At 44.0% G+C, this 19,098-nt stretch overlaps 1 protein-coding gene across 1 annotated transcript in view; it reads right to left on the reverse strand.

The window, feature by feature from the left end:
• The window catches only part of rbpjb (recombination signal binding protein for immunoglobulin kappa J region b), a 51,253-nt gene extending 43,483 nt beyond the window's left edge, over positions 1-7,770 (reverse strand). The window contains exon 1 of the mRNA XM_003449374.5: positions 7,539-7,770. Within this exon, the coding sequence (XP_003449422.2) occupies positions 7,539-7,558 (20 nt within the window). The 5' untranslated portion in view covers positions 7,559-7,770. The remainder of the gene's footprint in view (positions 1-7,538) is intronic.
• Positions 7,771-19,098: the final 11,328 nt, after the last annotated feature.

Below are 19,098 nucleotides of genomic sequence, written 5' to 3' on the forward strand. Positions count from 1 at the left end.
GTTTGCAGAAATATTCTGGTTGAAAAACACAAAAATATACTAGGGATGCTCCTGGAGATTGATATACTACTTTACTAAAAGTTGAAAAATCTAAACTTTCTCTAAACTTGCCTGTTAGAGAAAGAAAACACACCCGAAAACAGTCACAGTGGAGCACAGTCTAACGGATGAGGTTAAACTTCATTCATAAATAAATACTGAGTGTCATTAAGAGACATATGAAACAATCACAGGCTTCAGTGCTCCATCCTTTTTTTTTTACATGTTGCTGAAATTAGGCACTTTCAAAATACATCTCACTCCACACACACACACACCAAATGTATCTGTCGAATGTAACACATTCATCATGTGCGTAAAAGCCCTGAACTTTCCTAGGACTTATCCGATACATGTGCATGTGAGAGCACAAATGCCCATTGCCATCAGATTGGACATCAGGCAGCCTAAAACCCTCCAGCCACCTAGTCCAAAGCATGTGTGAGGCTGGACTGTACAATGTGCAAACAGCGTAGCCGATATTTCATAGCATTGCTAGCAACTGAGCCATCCAGGTAGCTCCCTTAGCTGCATATGCCTTTTTTCCCCACTAGCACCTATTCGACTGCTCGTTTTTTAGGCCTTTCCATAAGGTGGTAGGGAGTGATGTCACTGGATGGGTCATGACTTTGACTCCTTCACATGACTCAAACCCAGCAATGAGGGAAATGGCTACACATCCCACCAGCTAGCATCACTGGCTCTTCTTTTAACCACCTTTTTTTTTTTGTAAACAGTCTGACAAAAAGCTATAGACCAAGTAGCAGGTATGCCATCACCTCCATGTCCTCTGTTGATGTGTTATGTTTGTGTCATGTACAAATGACGTCACAGACTTTCAGGCTGCCTTGCTAGAACGACTTGATCCACATCAAGGTGGTACTCTAATGTAATGGAAAACAAACTGAAACAGAGCCAAGCTTAGGACGAGGCTATAGACTATTATACCAATGTTGCAGACCCTTTCCAGCCAAATAAACACCCACATCATATCCAAACATCAGAGATTTGTCTTTTCAGACAAACTACAATCACTAACCTAGCTCGTGCATGCAGTCAGCTTACTGTAACCTATTCACACATGTAAAAGAACCAAGACCGACAAAATAAAAACAAACAAAAAAACAAACAAGCAAGAAAACAGACAAATGACACAGATGGTATGGCTTCACATGATTTGTTTCAGTTGCTTATGTTCACCAATTACAGCAGGCTCAATCGTACACCTCTCTCTCTCGCTCGAACATTGGGAGTGGCATGTCAGAAGTCTTCCACAGCGAGACCCGCACCTCCGCCTACACCACAGAGCTAATGAAGCTCTGTTAACGCCCCAGCATCGTTGGGTCTGCTAACCTTTCAAGTGGAAATCTGGGTTAAAATTCTGTGCCGCTATCGAGGACACAGAGCCACCGGTAGTGCTGCTTATCCCCCCACCCCGTACAATCATTTATTCTTCACACGCACATGTCATAATTTTTTTTTATCAATATTCAATTCATACATTAAAATTTACAGTGTTCACTGGCAGCCTGTTACACATTACTCCAGTCAAGTGTTATATGAGCCAACCTACATTCTGCTTCCAGTTTGTGAGGACAGCAACATTTAATCATGTCATCAAATGGTCGGACAAACCCATAACAAACATGTTGCAAGTCATACAATGAAATGACTTGCAAAAAATAAGCACAATAAGCACGATTAGCTCATGGTACATACAAACTGCATCACTGACAGTACAAAAACAAAAACAGATGCATCCCTGAACATAAACCGATGTTGGTCTGTTAAATTGCTCGTTCAAAACAGACTTGTGAGCATCAATCAAAGCCAAAAAGCAGTGTTTGTATCCAGCAAAGGCACGAGTCAGATACCACTGTGTGGCTATCAGCAGACCTTGCATCATAAACCCAAGAATAAACCAACATTTGTTTGTAGAAGGTTTACTACAGGCTGACTTACTGCTTGCCACTCCCTTCTTATCTAATACAAAAATAGTGGCAGTTGCTTACAGCTGTGGGAGGCGGCTTCACTGGGGGCTTTCCCAACACGGGAGATCCTGTGTATATTTCTACCCTTCCTCTGAATGGATGAAGGAGCCGAGTGTGGTCATCTGAGAACAGAAAGCTCTGACAACAATGCTTCTGAGCCACACAAACTACATGTGAGAGTCAAAAGGCAATTACCTGAGTCAACAGAATAAAGAAAATAAATCTCTCTAGTAATTGTCCTGAAATCTAAAGCAGCATATCACGACTGCCCTGTTGCTTTTTTCTCCTTTTATGGAAGAAAAACAAAAAGCCTGAGAGAAGCAAATACACAATCGTTACAGCCTTCAGTATAATATTTTTTCCTCTCGGGTTCAGCTGCTCCTGCTTAGGAAGTGGGCAATGGTTTGCTGACTGAATCAGAGAGAAAGCAAACAGGAGTCAGACAGGGGGAATCAGCTCGTGTTTTCTGAATGAAACATCCTGAATGTGGACGGACAACGGGGGCAAAAAGTGCTGACACAGTAGAAACCACCATTCCCTTGGCATGCCTGTAATCACAACAAACAGCAAAGGAACAAGGGGCAGGGAAAGGCAAACTCCGGGTCTGAGGAAACTCTCCTGGAAGTGAGAAAGAAGCGCTCCAAAACCAGAATCGGCAGAGGGGTATGTACCGCCGCTTGTCGCGTTCGCCTCGTCTTAGCTTTTTGGTTCTCTTGCCAGTTTTAGCTAATACATGACGCAGAGGCCAAGAACAACACTACCAAGAAGAGCTGGGCCTCTATCAAATATGACGGCAGGGATGTTTTCAAAACTTACATCAGAACAATCTGTCTCATCCTTGCTGAACCAAACAGCAGCGAGATTTTTGGGAAATGACAGCGATATATAAAAAAAGAAAAAGAAAAAGAAAAAAAAGCTCGGACTAATGCACGCCTTGTACAAGTAAACAAATCCCCCTCGTGCTGTGGTTTTGCATGAGGCATCAAACTCTGTTATCAGGCTTTTTTTTTTTCCCTTCCAGCCTTGCACCCATGTTAAAAAAGGTCATTAAAACACATACAGCCACTTAGAATAAGCAGAAAGGAAATGGAGGGGGTGTTATGCTGGTATATCTAGTTTGCACACACTTATGCTGGTGGCTGAGGACCAAGAACGAGGAGTGCTGACTTGGCAGCGATCCAGGCCAAATTACGAAAAAATGTGCATTTCTATCCCCCTGGGTGTCTCCTGTGGTTGCTCCCCCGAGACAGACGAACACAAACAGCCTGAATAGGGAAACAAGAGAATGAAGACACTGAGTCAAGCAGGGCGTGTGGGGCTTTTAAGCGACCCGCGGTCCTTCGAAACAAACAAGCCGAATCTGAACTCTCAAAGAAACTATAGGCTTCGGGGAATATTTCAATCATGTGAAGTAATGGATATGTATGAACTTCCAAAACAATAGGCTACTGTGCACAAGAAATAAATCCTCCCCTAAAGATGTCTGGCTGTGGCACATTTGCTTTGGTGCTTTTGCTTGTGACTTCTGTGCAGCTTCACGCCCCCCTCCCCTGGCTCGTAACCCCCAAATGCCACACACTTTGAAGATTTTCACAGCTCTGGGTGGATAGGAGGCAGCTGCGGAGGCTGCAGGATCCTGAGGTGGCTTACAGATCAGGTAGCTCTCTCCAGTGTTAACCTATCTGGGAGCACTCTGCCTTTGTGTATGTGTGTGCGCACGCAGGTGGACATGGGGCTGCTGCTGCTGCTTTGAGGGGTGTGTGCGTGAGTGTGGGGTAGAAGTGTGGAGCAGGGAGGGGAGGGTGATTCGGCATGTCTTTTAACTCTAGCCCGAGCCTTTGCCACCATAAAGGTCAGCGCTTCGACATCTGCTGCTCTCTCTGAATCTGTCCTTTTATGAAAGGAAGCAGGGAAGAGGAGAGGACCCTGGGGAGTGGATGCACATGCACACACGCACAGATCAACTATAATGTCTAGGTACACCCTTCAAACGTGCACATTAGACTGGATGAACGCAGCCCCGGAGCTCAAAGCAAACGCTCATCCAAACAAATACAAGAACACAAGTTTGCGCCTCAAAGACAGGCTCAGTACTATCATTACACCAGCACAGAGACACTTGGCTTTTGGCCTGAAAGACTCCTCTTTTTTTCTTTTCTTTTTTTTTTTTTTGGCAGGGGGACAGACGAGGGGTGTGGGGGGGTGAGCTAAATGGAATCTCGTCCCCCTGGGGCACACAGCAAAGGCAGAGCTGTGTTGAAATAAGTGATTCATGCTTTTATCATCCCAGGTGAACAGTGCTGCTCTTTCAGCCATTACAATCAGTTTCTCTGACCTGGGGGGGGGGGGTAAGAAAGCAACACCATATATGACCATGGTTTCGTTTTTTGTTTTTTCTTTTCTAATACATAAAAAGGAAGGCCAAAGAGGGTTTTTGTTTTGTTTTTTTTAGCCAATTTGTGTTGTGGTTACAACATATGAATGTGTTAAACCAGGGGAGAAGATTGTGTGCACTGTTAAAAGTTGTTGCTTAAATCTGTATTTATAAACACAAAAGGCACAACAACTAACTATCTATCTGCGCACACCCGCTCCTAAAAAAAAAACAAAACAACAACAACAACAAACCAAAAACAAAACAGAACCCGCATGTATGCATTTCCCTTTGGCCTCATTTCAAATATTTAGTTATAAATTTACATCATATGGGCCTTTTTTGTTAGCTCAAAAAGGGCTTTGGGGGCACTGATGACACAAGTCAGCATATACAGTCAAGGCTGATGGTCTGTGTTACCTGTGAGTGAATAGAGCCCTGTGCATTTTTCTGGCAATTGTGACCATAAAAAAAACCTTCAGCAAATTAAACCTCACAAACAAACAAACAAACAAAGTTCATGATTTTTCTTTGGTGGAAGGCCAAAATAACAAAAACCTTGAAGGGTGCCATTTTTTTTTCTTACATGCAGAGGAAAAAAAACATGTTCACAGACAAAATGATGAACTGATTAATTTAATCAACAAATTAGTCAACAATGAAAACAGCTATTAGCTTAGCAAATCGATGTTTAACCTAGTTAATGTGCAGTTAACGTGCATTAACATATAAAGAAAACCCCATCAAGGTGCTCCATAAACTATTCATAATGTTTTAATGTTGCATGTTTAGCTTAGAAAGCAGATCAAGGGGAACTAAGGTAAAGGACATGTTGCGGGGAACTTCATCAATGGCCCTCTTTATTATCAGGAATCGAATAGGCTGTAACTGACACGAATTCAAGCTGACCGCACCTCATCTTTGTCTAGGAGGAAATTACAAACTGTTCTCTGACATTTTTCAGGCCTGCCTGAGATCTGATAGATAAAATTGTGAATAATTTATCATGTGTTTTCTAATGTATCTGATAATCACCAGAGCTAAACGAGACATGAACTGAAAGCCCAACACAGACGCTTGTTTTCTGGCACATAAATTCGGCCCGCCCCCTAACAACTCAGCATCCACCTTTAGAGACTACAATAGCAAAGTCAAACAAATCTTCGTCTGCAGCCTTTGTACGACACAGCAGAGGAGCAGTGATACTATTAACAACTGTGTGGTTACAGAGCCCCTCCCAGTTTAAAACCAGAACCACACAAACCATATACTAGGGCAACAGGGTGTGTTTAGGCTCACTGTGCCCCTCCAACCGTTACAATGAACAAGGTCTGCCACTAGCTGAAAGAAAAAAAAAAAAAAAAAAAAAAAAAATGGCCTTATGGCACTTTAATTTTCTGTTGAACCTCTCACGCACCCACCCCATCCTTCTCACACACACACTGACTCCCTCCCCTCCCACTAGCAGAAAAACCACACACACAAATCTGGAGATATCATCTGGACAGGTGGCCAGCCACCCAGGCCTGACCCGCCTGCCCTCTTGCCTGCTCCCTCCCTCTGCCCCCACCCCAACTAAAATCAGTTCACTTCTGCTGGAAAACCCCAAATGAACATACACAACAGCAGCAGCCCCCCCCCCCCCCCAATCACATGCACCACACCTCCAGCAAGCCCTGCAAATGTCTGTCACCCACTGTGCCTAGTCTGTGGGGATTACTGCCTGCACAGTGCAGCAGCCAACCAGACCCACAAAAAAAAAGGTTGTGTCTAGCTAATGTGTAGCCAAATAATTTTAATCAGGGTTTATTTCAAAGCCTGACCAGAGTAAAAAAGCCAATCGGCTCAGTTATAAACAGCACCACCTGGTCTACAGCCCATTTACGTTGAATTAACACGGTCACACAGTGCTGATGAGTGATGACAAAACAAGCAGCGACATTCAGATCAATTGACAGTTTGAAAATGTTAAGCAAGTCACATTTCCTATTAAAAGCATGGGGATGCTGCAATTATTCAATGCTCGCCCACTATACCCAGTCATAGAACTAGGAAATGTACAAATTTTCAAGATGGAAATAAAAAACATTACGTTTGACTGTTACACACAGTGCTTTATGACTTTAAGAAGATGGGCGTCTAATATTTAGGGCTGTCGGTGCGGATTAGAAAAAGTCGCAGCTGTCACACAGAGATGATAAATAAGACAAACTAAACGGATGGTTCGGGTTAACTGGAGAAAAATAGACAATTTTTTTCAGCGATGATGGGGTTAAAAAAAAAAAAAACACATGGCCGTGAGCGGTTAAGCTGTGCATTTTGTCCTTAGATGCACTCCACATTTGAGAACTAGGTTTTCATAAGAGCCACGTCGCTGTTTATGTAGTAAATACAACAGTGCTAGACTTCTTGGAGAGAGCTGAAGTCATAAAAGTACATGCTATGCACTGTGTGTGTATATGTATGTGTGGGGGGGTAGCTTCAATATTGACGGCTAACACGCCGTATTAAGCGAAAACCACGGTGCCAACAGTGTTTTAAAAACCGATATTAAACGGACAGTTTGGCCACAAAAACCGCAACGTGTTTCAGTCAAACACCGCTAGCTAGCGTCCATTATCGGACAGCTAGCCGCGTTAAGTCGTGAGTCCCGATTCGTAAGCGTGCTGCCCCGGTTAGCTGGATGTTGAGCACGTTTCGAAAACAAATACAGGGCGAGGAATTAAAACGAGAGCTCTCAGTGTGAGCCCGGTCGGTGGGGTTCAAACGAAACGGCAATATCGGCGTCAAATTACTCCCGCAAACATGTCTAGCTGGTTAGCCTGGCAGCTAACAGTTCGCCGTTGTCTGGGAGAAAAAGACCACCGGGGGTGAAGTATCGCTTAGCAGAGGGGCTAGCTCACAAAACACTGCAGCAACAGTCAGCTCAGGCAAGTAACTGGTCAAAGAGGGGGAAAAACACTCGCACGCAAAGACACTGACACAAAGAAACCGCTTCTGGCTACTAAACCATCGGCCAGAGGACGTGCAGTGTGCCCGGTGATACAACGCGTGCGTTAAAAGTGAGCTATTTCATGGCAATAAGTTATATTCTTATCAACTCCGCTCCCCACCGCCCCGAATCTCAGACTCACCCTGTCACAACAGGCGCCATCTTCCACAAACTCTCACCAAAACTCCAATACTCGCGATATCCCCTTCTCTCCCACAGCCCAACAATCCGCCGAGACAACAGGAGCAGGACTGGAGGTGTAGGGACGAGGGAGACGGAGAGAAAAGGGGGTGGGTGAGGAAGACGGAGAGAAAAAAAGGGGAGGCGGCGGGTAACAGCAACACATACACACTCTCTCTCTCTCACACACACACTCACTGAAAGAGAGAGAGTGAGCGAAAAGGGCAGACGCCACAACAACAGGCGTGGGAAACTTCCGAGTTCACGCGAGAATTGGAAAACTCTCACAATAGGCGAGCACAGAGGGAGCGTCCCCTATCGCGAGATATGCGTGAAATCGAGTACTTGTTTATCTTGTGGCGCTGAAATACTATTCCCACGTGTTTACCGGGTAATAAATTACAGCACCGATTGGTTTGAGAGGGGGAAAAAAACGATAGTGGTGAGGAAAGCCTTGATTTTTGTTTTCCCAGGCTCACGCGCATTTTGTTGTAGGCATCCTGTCTCCTTGTGGAGTCCCTGCGTTTACAGCTGTGTGCAATTACAAGCCAAAATATCATCCATATATGCTCCCCAGCTGACTGCAGACAGCAAACATGAGAAGTGAGGAGCCTGCAAGGGTACCCTGACTTTAAATGGGAGTAGAAATTAATGGAGGGTTTCTACGCCCCAAATTTACAATTCCCTTGGGTAACATTACAGTCCCCGTTTAGAATGTGGAAACAATGGTGTGAACACATGCGAATGGGCCATACAGAGAAGATTAGTGCATTGCTATCACACTGGGCAGTCCCATGACCACCCTCCACACCAAACCTCAGCCCAAAGTACAAGGGAGGCTATTATTTAGAATGATCATGCTTGCAAATGTGGCATAAGCTTTATTAGCCCCCCCCCCCTTTTTTTTCTTGTCTGCCTCTGCCCCTACTCCACCCCTCCCTCAAGTGCATTTCCAACAGTTTGTGTGTTATACCATCCCCACAACAAACAGGTCAAGCCATTCTTGTTTATCTGGGAGGGGGTCTAAGAGCCATAAACCTTCCTGTAGGTCCCCATCCCCATGTGTGTTTGTGCCCATACAGCCTTCATTTAAATCTGTTTGGGATCTTTGTTCAGCTAACAAGTGACTTCTGGTGGGAATTTTTCCAACTTCAAAGAGGAAACGAAGGCTTCTGAGACCACACCGATGGCAAGTCAATGCTTTCGTTTGTTAGATGTTGTGTGAGTGATCTGCCTCTGGCTGTTTGGTTGTTTTGTGTGGAAAAAGTGGCTCTTGGGTGAATGAAGAAGATCAAAAAGAAGAAACACCAAATGGATATTTGGGAGATTTGCTGTTATGTGTAAATGCACACAATATTTTTAAGGAAAGTAGTTTAAACTTAAGCTTAAAGCTTTTTCTTAATGTTGTAATGTCAAGTGTATTATTTTTGATACACTTTTGTATCAGTTTTTGTCAGTTTTTGAATTGTCAGTATGACCCCCCCCCCCCCCCCCCAAAAAAAAAAAAAAAAAATCTGAATGTCAGAAATATGATACAGATTAAAACTCGTATATCCAAATTAATATTTAATTTCTTTTTTTATTTGTCAAAAAGGTCAATAAATAATCCATCTGGCAATTGTTTGTTAAGGTATTAAATTATATGGGTAATGACAGATGTGTAATTTAATATATTGGGAAATATGTTCATCTTTTTATATTTGAGTTTTTAGAGTTAGCTGTTTTTTATTGATTAAAAAAAATCAACTTAACATTAGTTTTTGAGGGATTTTGAAGTTGTTTTGAAATGAAGACGCGGAATTGCAAACAAGTGCATTTCCTCAAATGGCCACTTGAGGCAGGCTTCAAACGTGAGTTAGTTCGACGTTAAGATGTCAGACTTTGCAGGAGACATAAACATGTCTGTGTAGGTTCTCAGTCATTCAGGTCATGGTAGTCTAAGCAGTTTGGAAAGAAAGTGAATGGATTCATCCATCCATGTCCTCCATCCAGTTCAGGGTTGCCAGATCCCTGGAGTCTGGCAACCAAAATTCATGACTTGAGAGGCAGGATACACCCTGGATAGGCTGCCAGTCTGTTGCAGGGCTAAAACGTTGATTATGCTCTATTGTTGACACAGACATGGACATCCACTTCCACTCAAACCATTGCACTCCACGTTTAATGATGAACCTTGCATCAATCTGACCCAAGCGACAGTAGTGGATTCACAGTGTCAAACGGTATCAAAGCTTAACACTTTAGTCCAGGAGGCAGAGCTTGGTATAGTGCCACTACTCCTCCACATTAGAGCGTCTTCCAGGCATATCCCAGTGGGTGGAGGCCCTGGGGTCATGCTGGATAGATTATGTGGCTTGGGAATGCCTAAGAGAGCCCCCGGAAGAGCTGGATGAGGTGGCCGGGAAGAGGGAGATCTGGGTGTCTCTACTTAAACTGCTACCATATTACCTACAGCTAATATAGCAAATCTTTAGAGTGTAGATGTGGTTCTCCAGGTACTTCTGGCGCAGGAGGGCTCAGGAAAACCATGCAAACTCTACACAGAATCTCCAGACAGCTGGTGTATTCAATCCCAGGACCATACACTGTAGGGCAACAGTGCTAACAACCAAATCTCAGCGCTACCTTTATAGCTCACCTTTTAAATTTTATTAAGACTTGACATTGCTAGGAGTATGCTTGCTTAGACTGACAGCATCTGCCTGCTGGGCTTTACCTCTGCAGTGGTGATGTTTGAAGTATTTTCTATGGTAATTACCTGACAAATAATACATCTTGCTGTGCACTTAATTTGACTAATTTTACTAAAAGACCACCCAAGACCTATCAGTGATATGTTATTTCTGCCTGTTGATTAGCAGATATCTATATTTTTTATGTGAATGCACACTTCTGACCACGCTAGGCTGTCTGGCTCCACTATGATATCCAAATGCTAAAATTGTGGCTTCAGAGTCAGTGGGTGATGCTGTGTTGGCTACCACCATCTTTTATATACAGTCTGTCAGTCAAAGGCCACTGTGACATCACGAAACAGGTTGTTCCTAGGACACTAAATTGGTGACATTGGCGATCTAAAGTCCTTAGTATCTGCATTATATGAGTCACTTAGCCAGTCTTTATTCTGCGCTAAGCTAACCGGCTGCTGTCTCCAGCTACAGAGGCAGCACAGGAACATGAGCGTGGTATCTTTTCAATGAACTGTTAAAGCAAACAGTTTCCAAAGTATCAAACTATTCCGCTCACTTTGAGATATGATACGAATCAAGAAGAAATCAAAAAAGTGTGAGCGCATGAAATAGCAGTTTTTGCTCACCTCTGTCCGTGACAGATAACCTATCAGTGTCGGTGCGCAGCACCACCAAACAGATTCTCTGTGTAAAGTAGCAGATGTGATATCCCCCAGCGTACACTGTATAAATCTACCCATTTCATATCTCTCAGATGCATAATTCATTTTTACGGAGCTTCACTGTTCTGCCAGAGAGAAAGAGAAAAAAAGGAGGGCGAGTTAAAGAGTTGCATAGAGTGTGCCTGGCCTGTAGCCCGCTCTATGAAGACGCAGAGACCTCAGAGACGAGGACCTCATCCTGCCCTCAACCATTTTTCCTTTCCTTCTTTTTTTTTATAGCCGTTCGAGAACCTCCAGTTACACTCAGAGCTGAATGGGGAAGCATAAAGTTTCCTCAAATGTTTTACAGCTGAACACAGTAAAAGGAAAAAAAGCTAAAAAAAAAAAAAAAAGAGCAACTACAGTTTTCAGAGAAAATAGGAGTCAAATAGAAAAAGAGAAGAAGCTACTTCACTTTTACATTTTAGTGGTATTAGCAATTCCAAAACTTCGAGGTCTGAACTTTGACCTTTCCTGGTTCTCTTTAAACGTAACTCGATTTAAAAGGCCACTCGCAAACACGATTTTAAGGCTTTTCCTGTCATATACACGTTTTTCTCCTGCTCCAAGCTTCGGATTCTTGATCATTTTTCTTCATCGTTTCAATTTCCCCCTTCCCCTCCATGTCCCGTTCTCTCATTAGGAGTGAAAAACCATTTATTTTACCAGAGCCAGGGCCAATTCAGGCAATCATGACTAAGCCGTAAGCCTCAGGTCTATAAATCCCCGCACTTGACTGCTTTAAGCTTGTGGCTCAGAATGAAAGACAGATTGAGATAGAGGGCGAGAGAAATCCTAGTCCCCAGCGGAAACGCCACTAACTCGTACATCATCCCATCAGCGCCGCAGTCTGAACGGATTGGGCTGAAGGGTGGTGTTGCACCAATCGACAGTAAAGTCTCATAATTCCCCTTCCTTTGAGTACTGAGCTGAAATTGCAAAATTAACGTGTTATTGTTCTGTGAGTTTGGCCAATTTTCACATCCAGCTTATCCCGCTAAGCTGAAGGCCCTAGTAACACTTATAAGAAAAAAAAAAAGAAGAAGCCATAAAAGAGGGAAATGATTTTTATCAGCAGATGTGAAGAGTCGAACAAAGCGCGAGAGAGAAAGTGAACCAATTAGGGAAGTGCAGATCGAGCTTCCTGACGAGCAACTCTTCGACTTAGTCATTACAGCCGGGGTGGTGAAACTTCCTGACACGCTACAGCACAGTAGAAGTGCAAAGCAGCGACAGACAGAGGAAGGTGGGCCGAGAGACACTGGGTCAGATGTAAGACACGCGAGCTGATGGATGCGGACATGAAAGATGGACTGGGTTACAGGAAAAGTCCACTTACTGCTGTAAACAAACTCATCAGTGCGTTATCGCAAGAATAAAAATTACAAACTGATTAACTCTGGCTCGTGTGAGTCTGAGTTCACGGCAGAAAAGGGCTTCCCTGTCTATTCGTCCATCCGTCAGGTCCATCTGTCTCGCTGCCGAGGCCTCATGGGAAAAGCCTGGGGCGGACGAGGGCAGACAGTTTGACAAATGGGAAGGACGATGTGTCCGAGTAAGGGGCGCGCCTTCTCTTCCCCTCTCGCCCTTCCATTCAAAGCCTCCTCACTTTTATCACATGACTGTCATTACAATTAGGTCCCAAAGACATCGCAGTGCCCGACTGCTTTTTGCAGAGAACGACAGGGTGATAAGTTTGCAGACTGTCAAGGGAGCTGAAGGGCCTGTTTTGCAAGCCCGCTCTTCTGAAAGAAAGAGGCAAATGGGAGGCATGAGGAAAGAGACGTTTCCCCTTTCCTGGACTCTGAACGGTTCACGGCGAGTTCAAGCTGCCAAACGTATGTGGGGCGAGAACTGCACAGGCACGCTATCTGGCAGCTCTGACACTTCCTTAACCCACAGCTTGGATATCACATAGGGAAAAAAAAAGAGTAAGAAAAAGAAATGTTATATGATTGACTTACACCGCTGCTTTAAGAAACACAATCCAAGGCTTATGGGTTTAATGAGAGCCTTTATGATCTATTGTTTGTCTGATAACTGATCACATTCCCAATTTATAATGAAGAGCGATCGCAGAAATCCACAGCGCGTATTCATTTATTAGCCTCTCGCACATGCTGTACTAGAGCTAGATTACAGACTTTCACAAGCATGACACAATCACAAAGACCCATAAATCCATTAGTGCGATGGTTATCAGCAAAAATAGCGCATTTGCTCCGTTACCTGAGGAGTTACATCACTGTTGCAGCCATGGCACTTTGATGATCATCTTGTTGTGGGTCGCGCACAGCGGATTTCATTCTTGTTTTCACCAGAGGGAAGGCTTTCTCATAAAAAGTTATGTGAGCCTCGCTCTGGGCCGGCTTGGCTTTGTTTCTTGTCGCCATCTTTTTAAATCAGCATTTGCCTCGGGGTATTGTGCTTTGATTAAAAAAGCAGAGCTGACTGTGAGCTCTGAAAACATGCCGAATGCATTATGTTATGGAAAGTCAAGACTGTCCGGTGGAAAACGTGACGATGTCAGAGGGGAATATTCGGAATATGGATGCATGCCAATGGGTTTAATCAAAGCATCCTAACATATATTCTGCCCTTTTCTGTATATGAAACACATTTTATAATGACATATTATTGCTACTCAGAATAATGCTGAGGGAGTTGTGCAGCAGCCTAAATAGGACATAATGGGAACGGTCAGGCTACTGTAGGCTAAGTTCAACAGAAAATGTGGCTCATTCATCATGTCGAGTTATTTGTTCATATACCTAAGGAGGAATAAAAGTTTATTTAAATCACCTGCAAGTTCTTTTCACTTTTACACACCTTTAAAGTTTTCCTCAAGCACAAAAGAACCCTAAGTATGCATACTAATAAAGGAAAGTTGTTCCAATCTCACACGTTTGTCTGAAAATAGCATTTAGTTAGCTTCATTTAGCTAAAAGGCTAGGATTAGCCTTTTAGCTAAATGAAGACTAGCTATGGTGATAATAGCTAGTCTTCCTCATTTAAACAGTGAAAAAGTCCATCAACCAACAGCTTAGTACGAAAATAAGGGTGGCTATATAACAACCAGTCTATTTAGCACTGAAAACATTTTTAATCTGTATTTTAAATACAGCTTAGCATTCGTGCTTATCTCTGTCTTTGCCACAACAGATTGTTACGCTTTCCGCATCATCATTCAAGAACAAGACTTCAAGATACTTAAACTCCCCCACTTAAGGCAGATCACTCTGGGGACATTCTGCCTTTTTTGTGGCTGATTCGAGCCGCTAATTCTCATTCCTGCTGCTTCACTGTCGGCTGTAAGCTCCACTTCTGTGAGGTGGGGGTCCCCACATGTCTCATTCACCCAGTCACGCTTTCTATCAGATAGAAAAATTGGGGGAAACCTGATCTTTCCTGAATAGTAGCATCTAGTATCTTGCCCAAGGATATTTTGACAGATGGACTGGAAGAGCTGGGGATCAATCCATCAGCCTCCTTATTGGTAGACCCACTCTATCACCTGAGCCACAGTTGCCCTTAGTGTAAAGACCTCGGTCTTTTAGGAACCATCAAATGAATAATTTATGGTGGTTTGGGCACATGACTAGGATGCTTGCTGTGTACCTCCTAGGTGAGGTGTTTTAGGGATGTCCTACTAGGAGGAGGTGCCAGACCAGCCCCAGGATATGCTGGACAGATTGCATTTCTTGGTTGGCTTGGGAGTGCCTCGATGACTCCATAGAAGAGTTGGAGAAAGTGTCTGGGGAGAGGTAGGTGTAAGGTCTCTCCTGAGACTGCTTGTGGCCACAGCAAATGGATAGATGGATGTTCAATACATGCAAGAACTGAAATGTAATAGTGTCGTATTATGTTTTTATGAAAGGTTAAATACCCATAGTACAAATCAAGTCCAGCATACCCAGTATAGATTTGGCCTGGTTTCTTTTATATTCTGATGTATCCCAATGAGAAGTGAACCACCTTCATAAAACCCACAGGTATACCTTAAACTGCCTCACTAAGCCTCTAATCCTGCTAATCCTCAGACTATTTCTTGAGAAGCTTTGCATTTACTGTGTGTCTACCTGGCCTCTCCTCCCTTTTGCACTCTTCATGCTAAGCTAACTGACTGGTTCACCTCTACTGAGAAGATTGAAACATTATCATATATTATCATTCAGCAAACTGGAAAAATGGTAAACTATAGCTGGAAAAGCTAGACAGTGCCAGGAATATACTTGTCCTGTGTGGATAAAATGGCAGGCTAGCTGCTTCCCCTACTTCTAGTCATGCTAAGCTTAGCTAACCATATCCAATTTCCATCTCTTTGGGATAAATATTTACCCTATCATATCATTCTTGGAAATAAAGATAGTAAGCTGACATTTTAGTTGCTCTTTTAGGGATTACAAGCACAAGATCCTACAAAGTCAGCCAAGCAGGCTTCCTAAAGGTTGCCGGTTCCAGCTCTCAGTCTAGCTAAGGGACTGTTAGTGAGGAAAGTAAATGTGTACAGCAATCCAGCCCCTCAACAACTACCGCTGAGACTCCCATAAGCCGTTTTATTAAGCATAAATCCTTGTTCCTCAAGAGGAGCTGTTAAGTAAAGAGACGACAGCCAGGAACCCAAAAGTGTGTGTAATAATATAGTGTGTGTGTTGTAATAAGTCATAAAAACTTTCAATGAATGACTCACAAATCAAAATAGGAGTCAGAAATCTCAAATAGCTCAACTTAATTGTTTCAAATGTCAGGATGTTCGTCATAAACATCCAAACAACACTTTCTTTGGCAATTTAGCTGCGATGCAAAGCTTCTATGGATGTGAGCGACGGCCGCGTTCCACCTCGGAAAATCTGAATTGATGCGTGCAGCCCCGAAACGAATCTCTTCTTGACCCCCTTGCGTGGATCAAAAGCATGATTTATGGAAGATGTAAGGAGTATATGCTGCAAAAATCCTCTAACTTCAACACGAGCTACTTTGTTTGTTGTCAGGATGTGGTTGAAACACCATCTTCTGAGCCTACGGATCCAGTATCACGGTCGGCTAGGCCGGAAGCCAGCGACGTTCTTTGCCAGAAAAAGAGCCGAAACGTCTCCAAAATGCAAACCCTTAAGAGACTAATCAGGAACAGGGTCAAAAATGTCATAACAATAGAAGCTTCCAACAAAAGTAAGCCTCTCCACTTTGTGAAAAACCTCCCGGGATATATTCACATTCAGTAAACTAGGACCGTGACTCGTTTAGCTTGGCCCGCCGCCCTCGTCAGTTAAGACTTCTAAGGCCAAAGCGTGGTGAAGGCTCATAGCAGAAGCAGCCCGATAATGTTACAATACACAATGTTAATGTTTCTTTAACAAGAGCAAGTGACAGGCGGTATTATATCATGACAAAAAGATTGATAGACAGTTATTAGTGGGCACAAAGTACTCTTGCTCAGCTCAGCCCAAACCTCAAAGAAGTGCATTTTTTTGTTTGTTGAGGACATCTCAAATGGATTGTTTCTGCAAGACGAAAAATATCAATTGCTCCAGTGATTCTTAAACCAATATCCGTGTGCGTTTGCTCCCAGCTTCCGCTTCCTTGTGCACTCGTGAACTTGTAAAACATGATATATTGTATATTTACATGACTTAAAAAAGTCTGGGCTAGTATTGCAATTGTTTAGTAGATCGTGTTTAGACAGACAGCTTTACTTTGTTAACTGCAGCATATTTGGCTGGTGGGGGTTTTGGAGGGAACAAACCTCAGCCAAGTGAACCTCTCAAACCTTGACCTTTGCCTGCTTGACGCCCACACACTCTCTCTCTCTTCTTCTCTGTCTCCACACGAACGCTCGCACAAATGTATTCGCACACCAGAAAACATTTTGCAGCGCCTGCCTTGTCCGCAAAAATTAAGCTGGAAAAAAAAAAAATCTCTGACACACAAAGAGGAAGAGGTGATACAGTCAGTGCGAGCTGCACACACGCCCACACATGGAGCATCCAAACGCGCACACTCACAAACAATCTCTGGCCAAGTGGCTGCACCGCTGGGGCCGTGACCCTGTGCTCCTTTCTCCCTCCCTCCTCCATCTCCCAGCTATCCGTCTGGGGGCCGATAGAGAGAATGGAGGCAGGGGTTGGAGAGGAGCTGAGGGGCAGGAAGAGGACTGGTGATTAGGAACGGAGGGGGGGATGATCATACCCCTGACCCTCTGTCCAATTCCTGGCAGCCACCCTGCTGCTCCAGGAGAGAAGAGAGAGAAAGAGAAAGACCCTGCAAATATTTGTGATCGTTCCACACCCACACACTAGATAGTGAACATCCGCATTCTGACAGGCAGCACGGCATGGGTGTGGATTTTAGCCAAGGTAGTGGCACAACTCCATGGAAGGCAATGCCGGTCAGTCGGTCTGTAAGTCGAGCAGCTTTAGACTCTGTTTTAACAACTGCTGCATGGACTAGCAGCAACTTCAATGCCTTCAAATCTATTAAAATTCCAGCAGCACCAGCTGCACTTTGTGTTTAGTGCGAATGAGCTAATTTTAGCATGCTCACACTAAACCAAAAAGGGTGTTATCATTTTCACAATAAACAGTCAACATAATGACTTCAATGCTAAGTCTTGTTTTCGGTTTAGAGGTAATGAGACCTGCTATGATGGTTTGGAGATGGTGGTACTCATTGATTTCTAAGGCCGAATCATGCAGGTGTAGAGACTGGTCACTGACCCCCTGATAGCCACTGGTCTCCTTACGATTGCCTTGGTCACTAACAGGTTGCCATGGTCACCAGTAGTTTGCATGGAAGATGCTGCCTTGTCTGCAAACGCTCACCAACTGCTCGCCAAGCAATAGTGAAACTAATAAAAACGTGACACAAGCTGGAAACAGAACGCGTTTCATAGTGAAAACTGCTGCAAATGACATTTTTAAGGCTCAACTTTTACTTTCAAGGCAAACATTAACAGTCGTCGTTGCAACAAGGTTTTTGGTGCAGGACCATTTTTATGACAGATTTCACCAAGTGACAGACAGCAACTTCCAGCACGACTGTGGCAGAGGTGTGGTCTTTGGCTCCGCTGCAGGGAAGGGGTGGTGCAGCGGACTCGAGGGGCAGTGCCGGGAAGGCTGGCAGGGCAGCTGTGTTGAATTTAGTAATCACGATCTTCCCCATTTCAGTGACGGCAGGACCTGTGAGGAGGGAAGACAACTGGGAAGCTGTCTGGCTGGAGTCGGAAACATCAAATAAAGACTGTTCACTGTAAATACACACTTTACAAGCATGCTGCGCCTGGCGAGCCGTGACTGGGGTTTACAACTACTCAGCAACCAGCTGGGGAATGGTCCATGATAACACCTTTGACCAAAAGAGGGGGTAAACCTTTTTTATGTGTACAGCATGACAAAACAAAGCAGATAAGGTCTGATAAGACAGCCTCACGCTTGGAGCAATGTGCGTGTTTGCAATACATAATAAAATTGCTAATCCCCATTTTGGCCCCGTGAAGGCCACTTGGTGCAGCACCTGCAAGTAGATTTTCACAGCGAAAATGTTTTTATGCACCAGTAAATCAAGATTCTCATAAATCCATCACACGGCAGTCGTAAATCACCACTTCTCCCATCTGCAGGGCAATTTGATACCAACACTTTCAGATGTATTCACTTTGGGATGCATCTTTGAAAAGCTTTCAGTGGCCTCAGCATAAATGGAAGACCAAAAGTGATCCTCTGCCTGCATTTTTATATGGCGTGACTGAATGACGGCGAGCGATTGGGCCGAGCCAGCGACACTGTACATTAGCGAGCGAGGCCGGATATTAGAACAAGTGAGCGAGGGAACAGTAGTAGTAGTGTGAACAGACGGGTGAGGAAATGGGGTGGCAGGCATTCAGTGGGGGAGCTTTAGAAACGCAGGTGCCTTAATTGTCCTCCAATAAAGCCTCGGCGAGTGGGCAAACCTGTGAATGAGTGTCTGTTAAAAAGAGGGATGAATGAGGCGCACGTGAATAAATGAATGAGTGAATGAATGAGCAAACGAGTGCCTGGAAGAGTAAGCACTCTGTGGGGAAGCTGGAGAAGATTGTGGATGATGGGTGGGTGGAGGGGGGAGGAGGAAGAGACGAGCGATGTGTTGGAGGTAAAAA

Source organism: Oreochromis niloticus, linkage group LG3, assembly GCF_001858045.2.
Source record: "Oreochromis niloticus isolate F11D_XX linkage group LG3, O_niloticus_UMD_NMBU, whole genome shotgun sequence".
Taxonomy (NCBI): Eukaryota; Metazoa; Chordata; class Actinopteri; order Cichliformes; family Cichlidae; genus Oreochromis; species Oreochromis niloticus.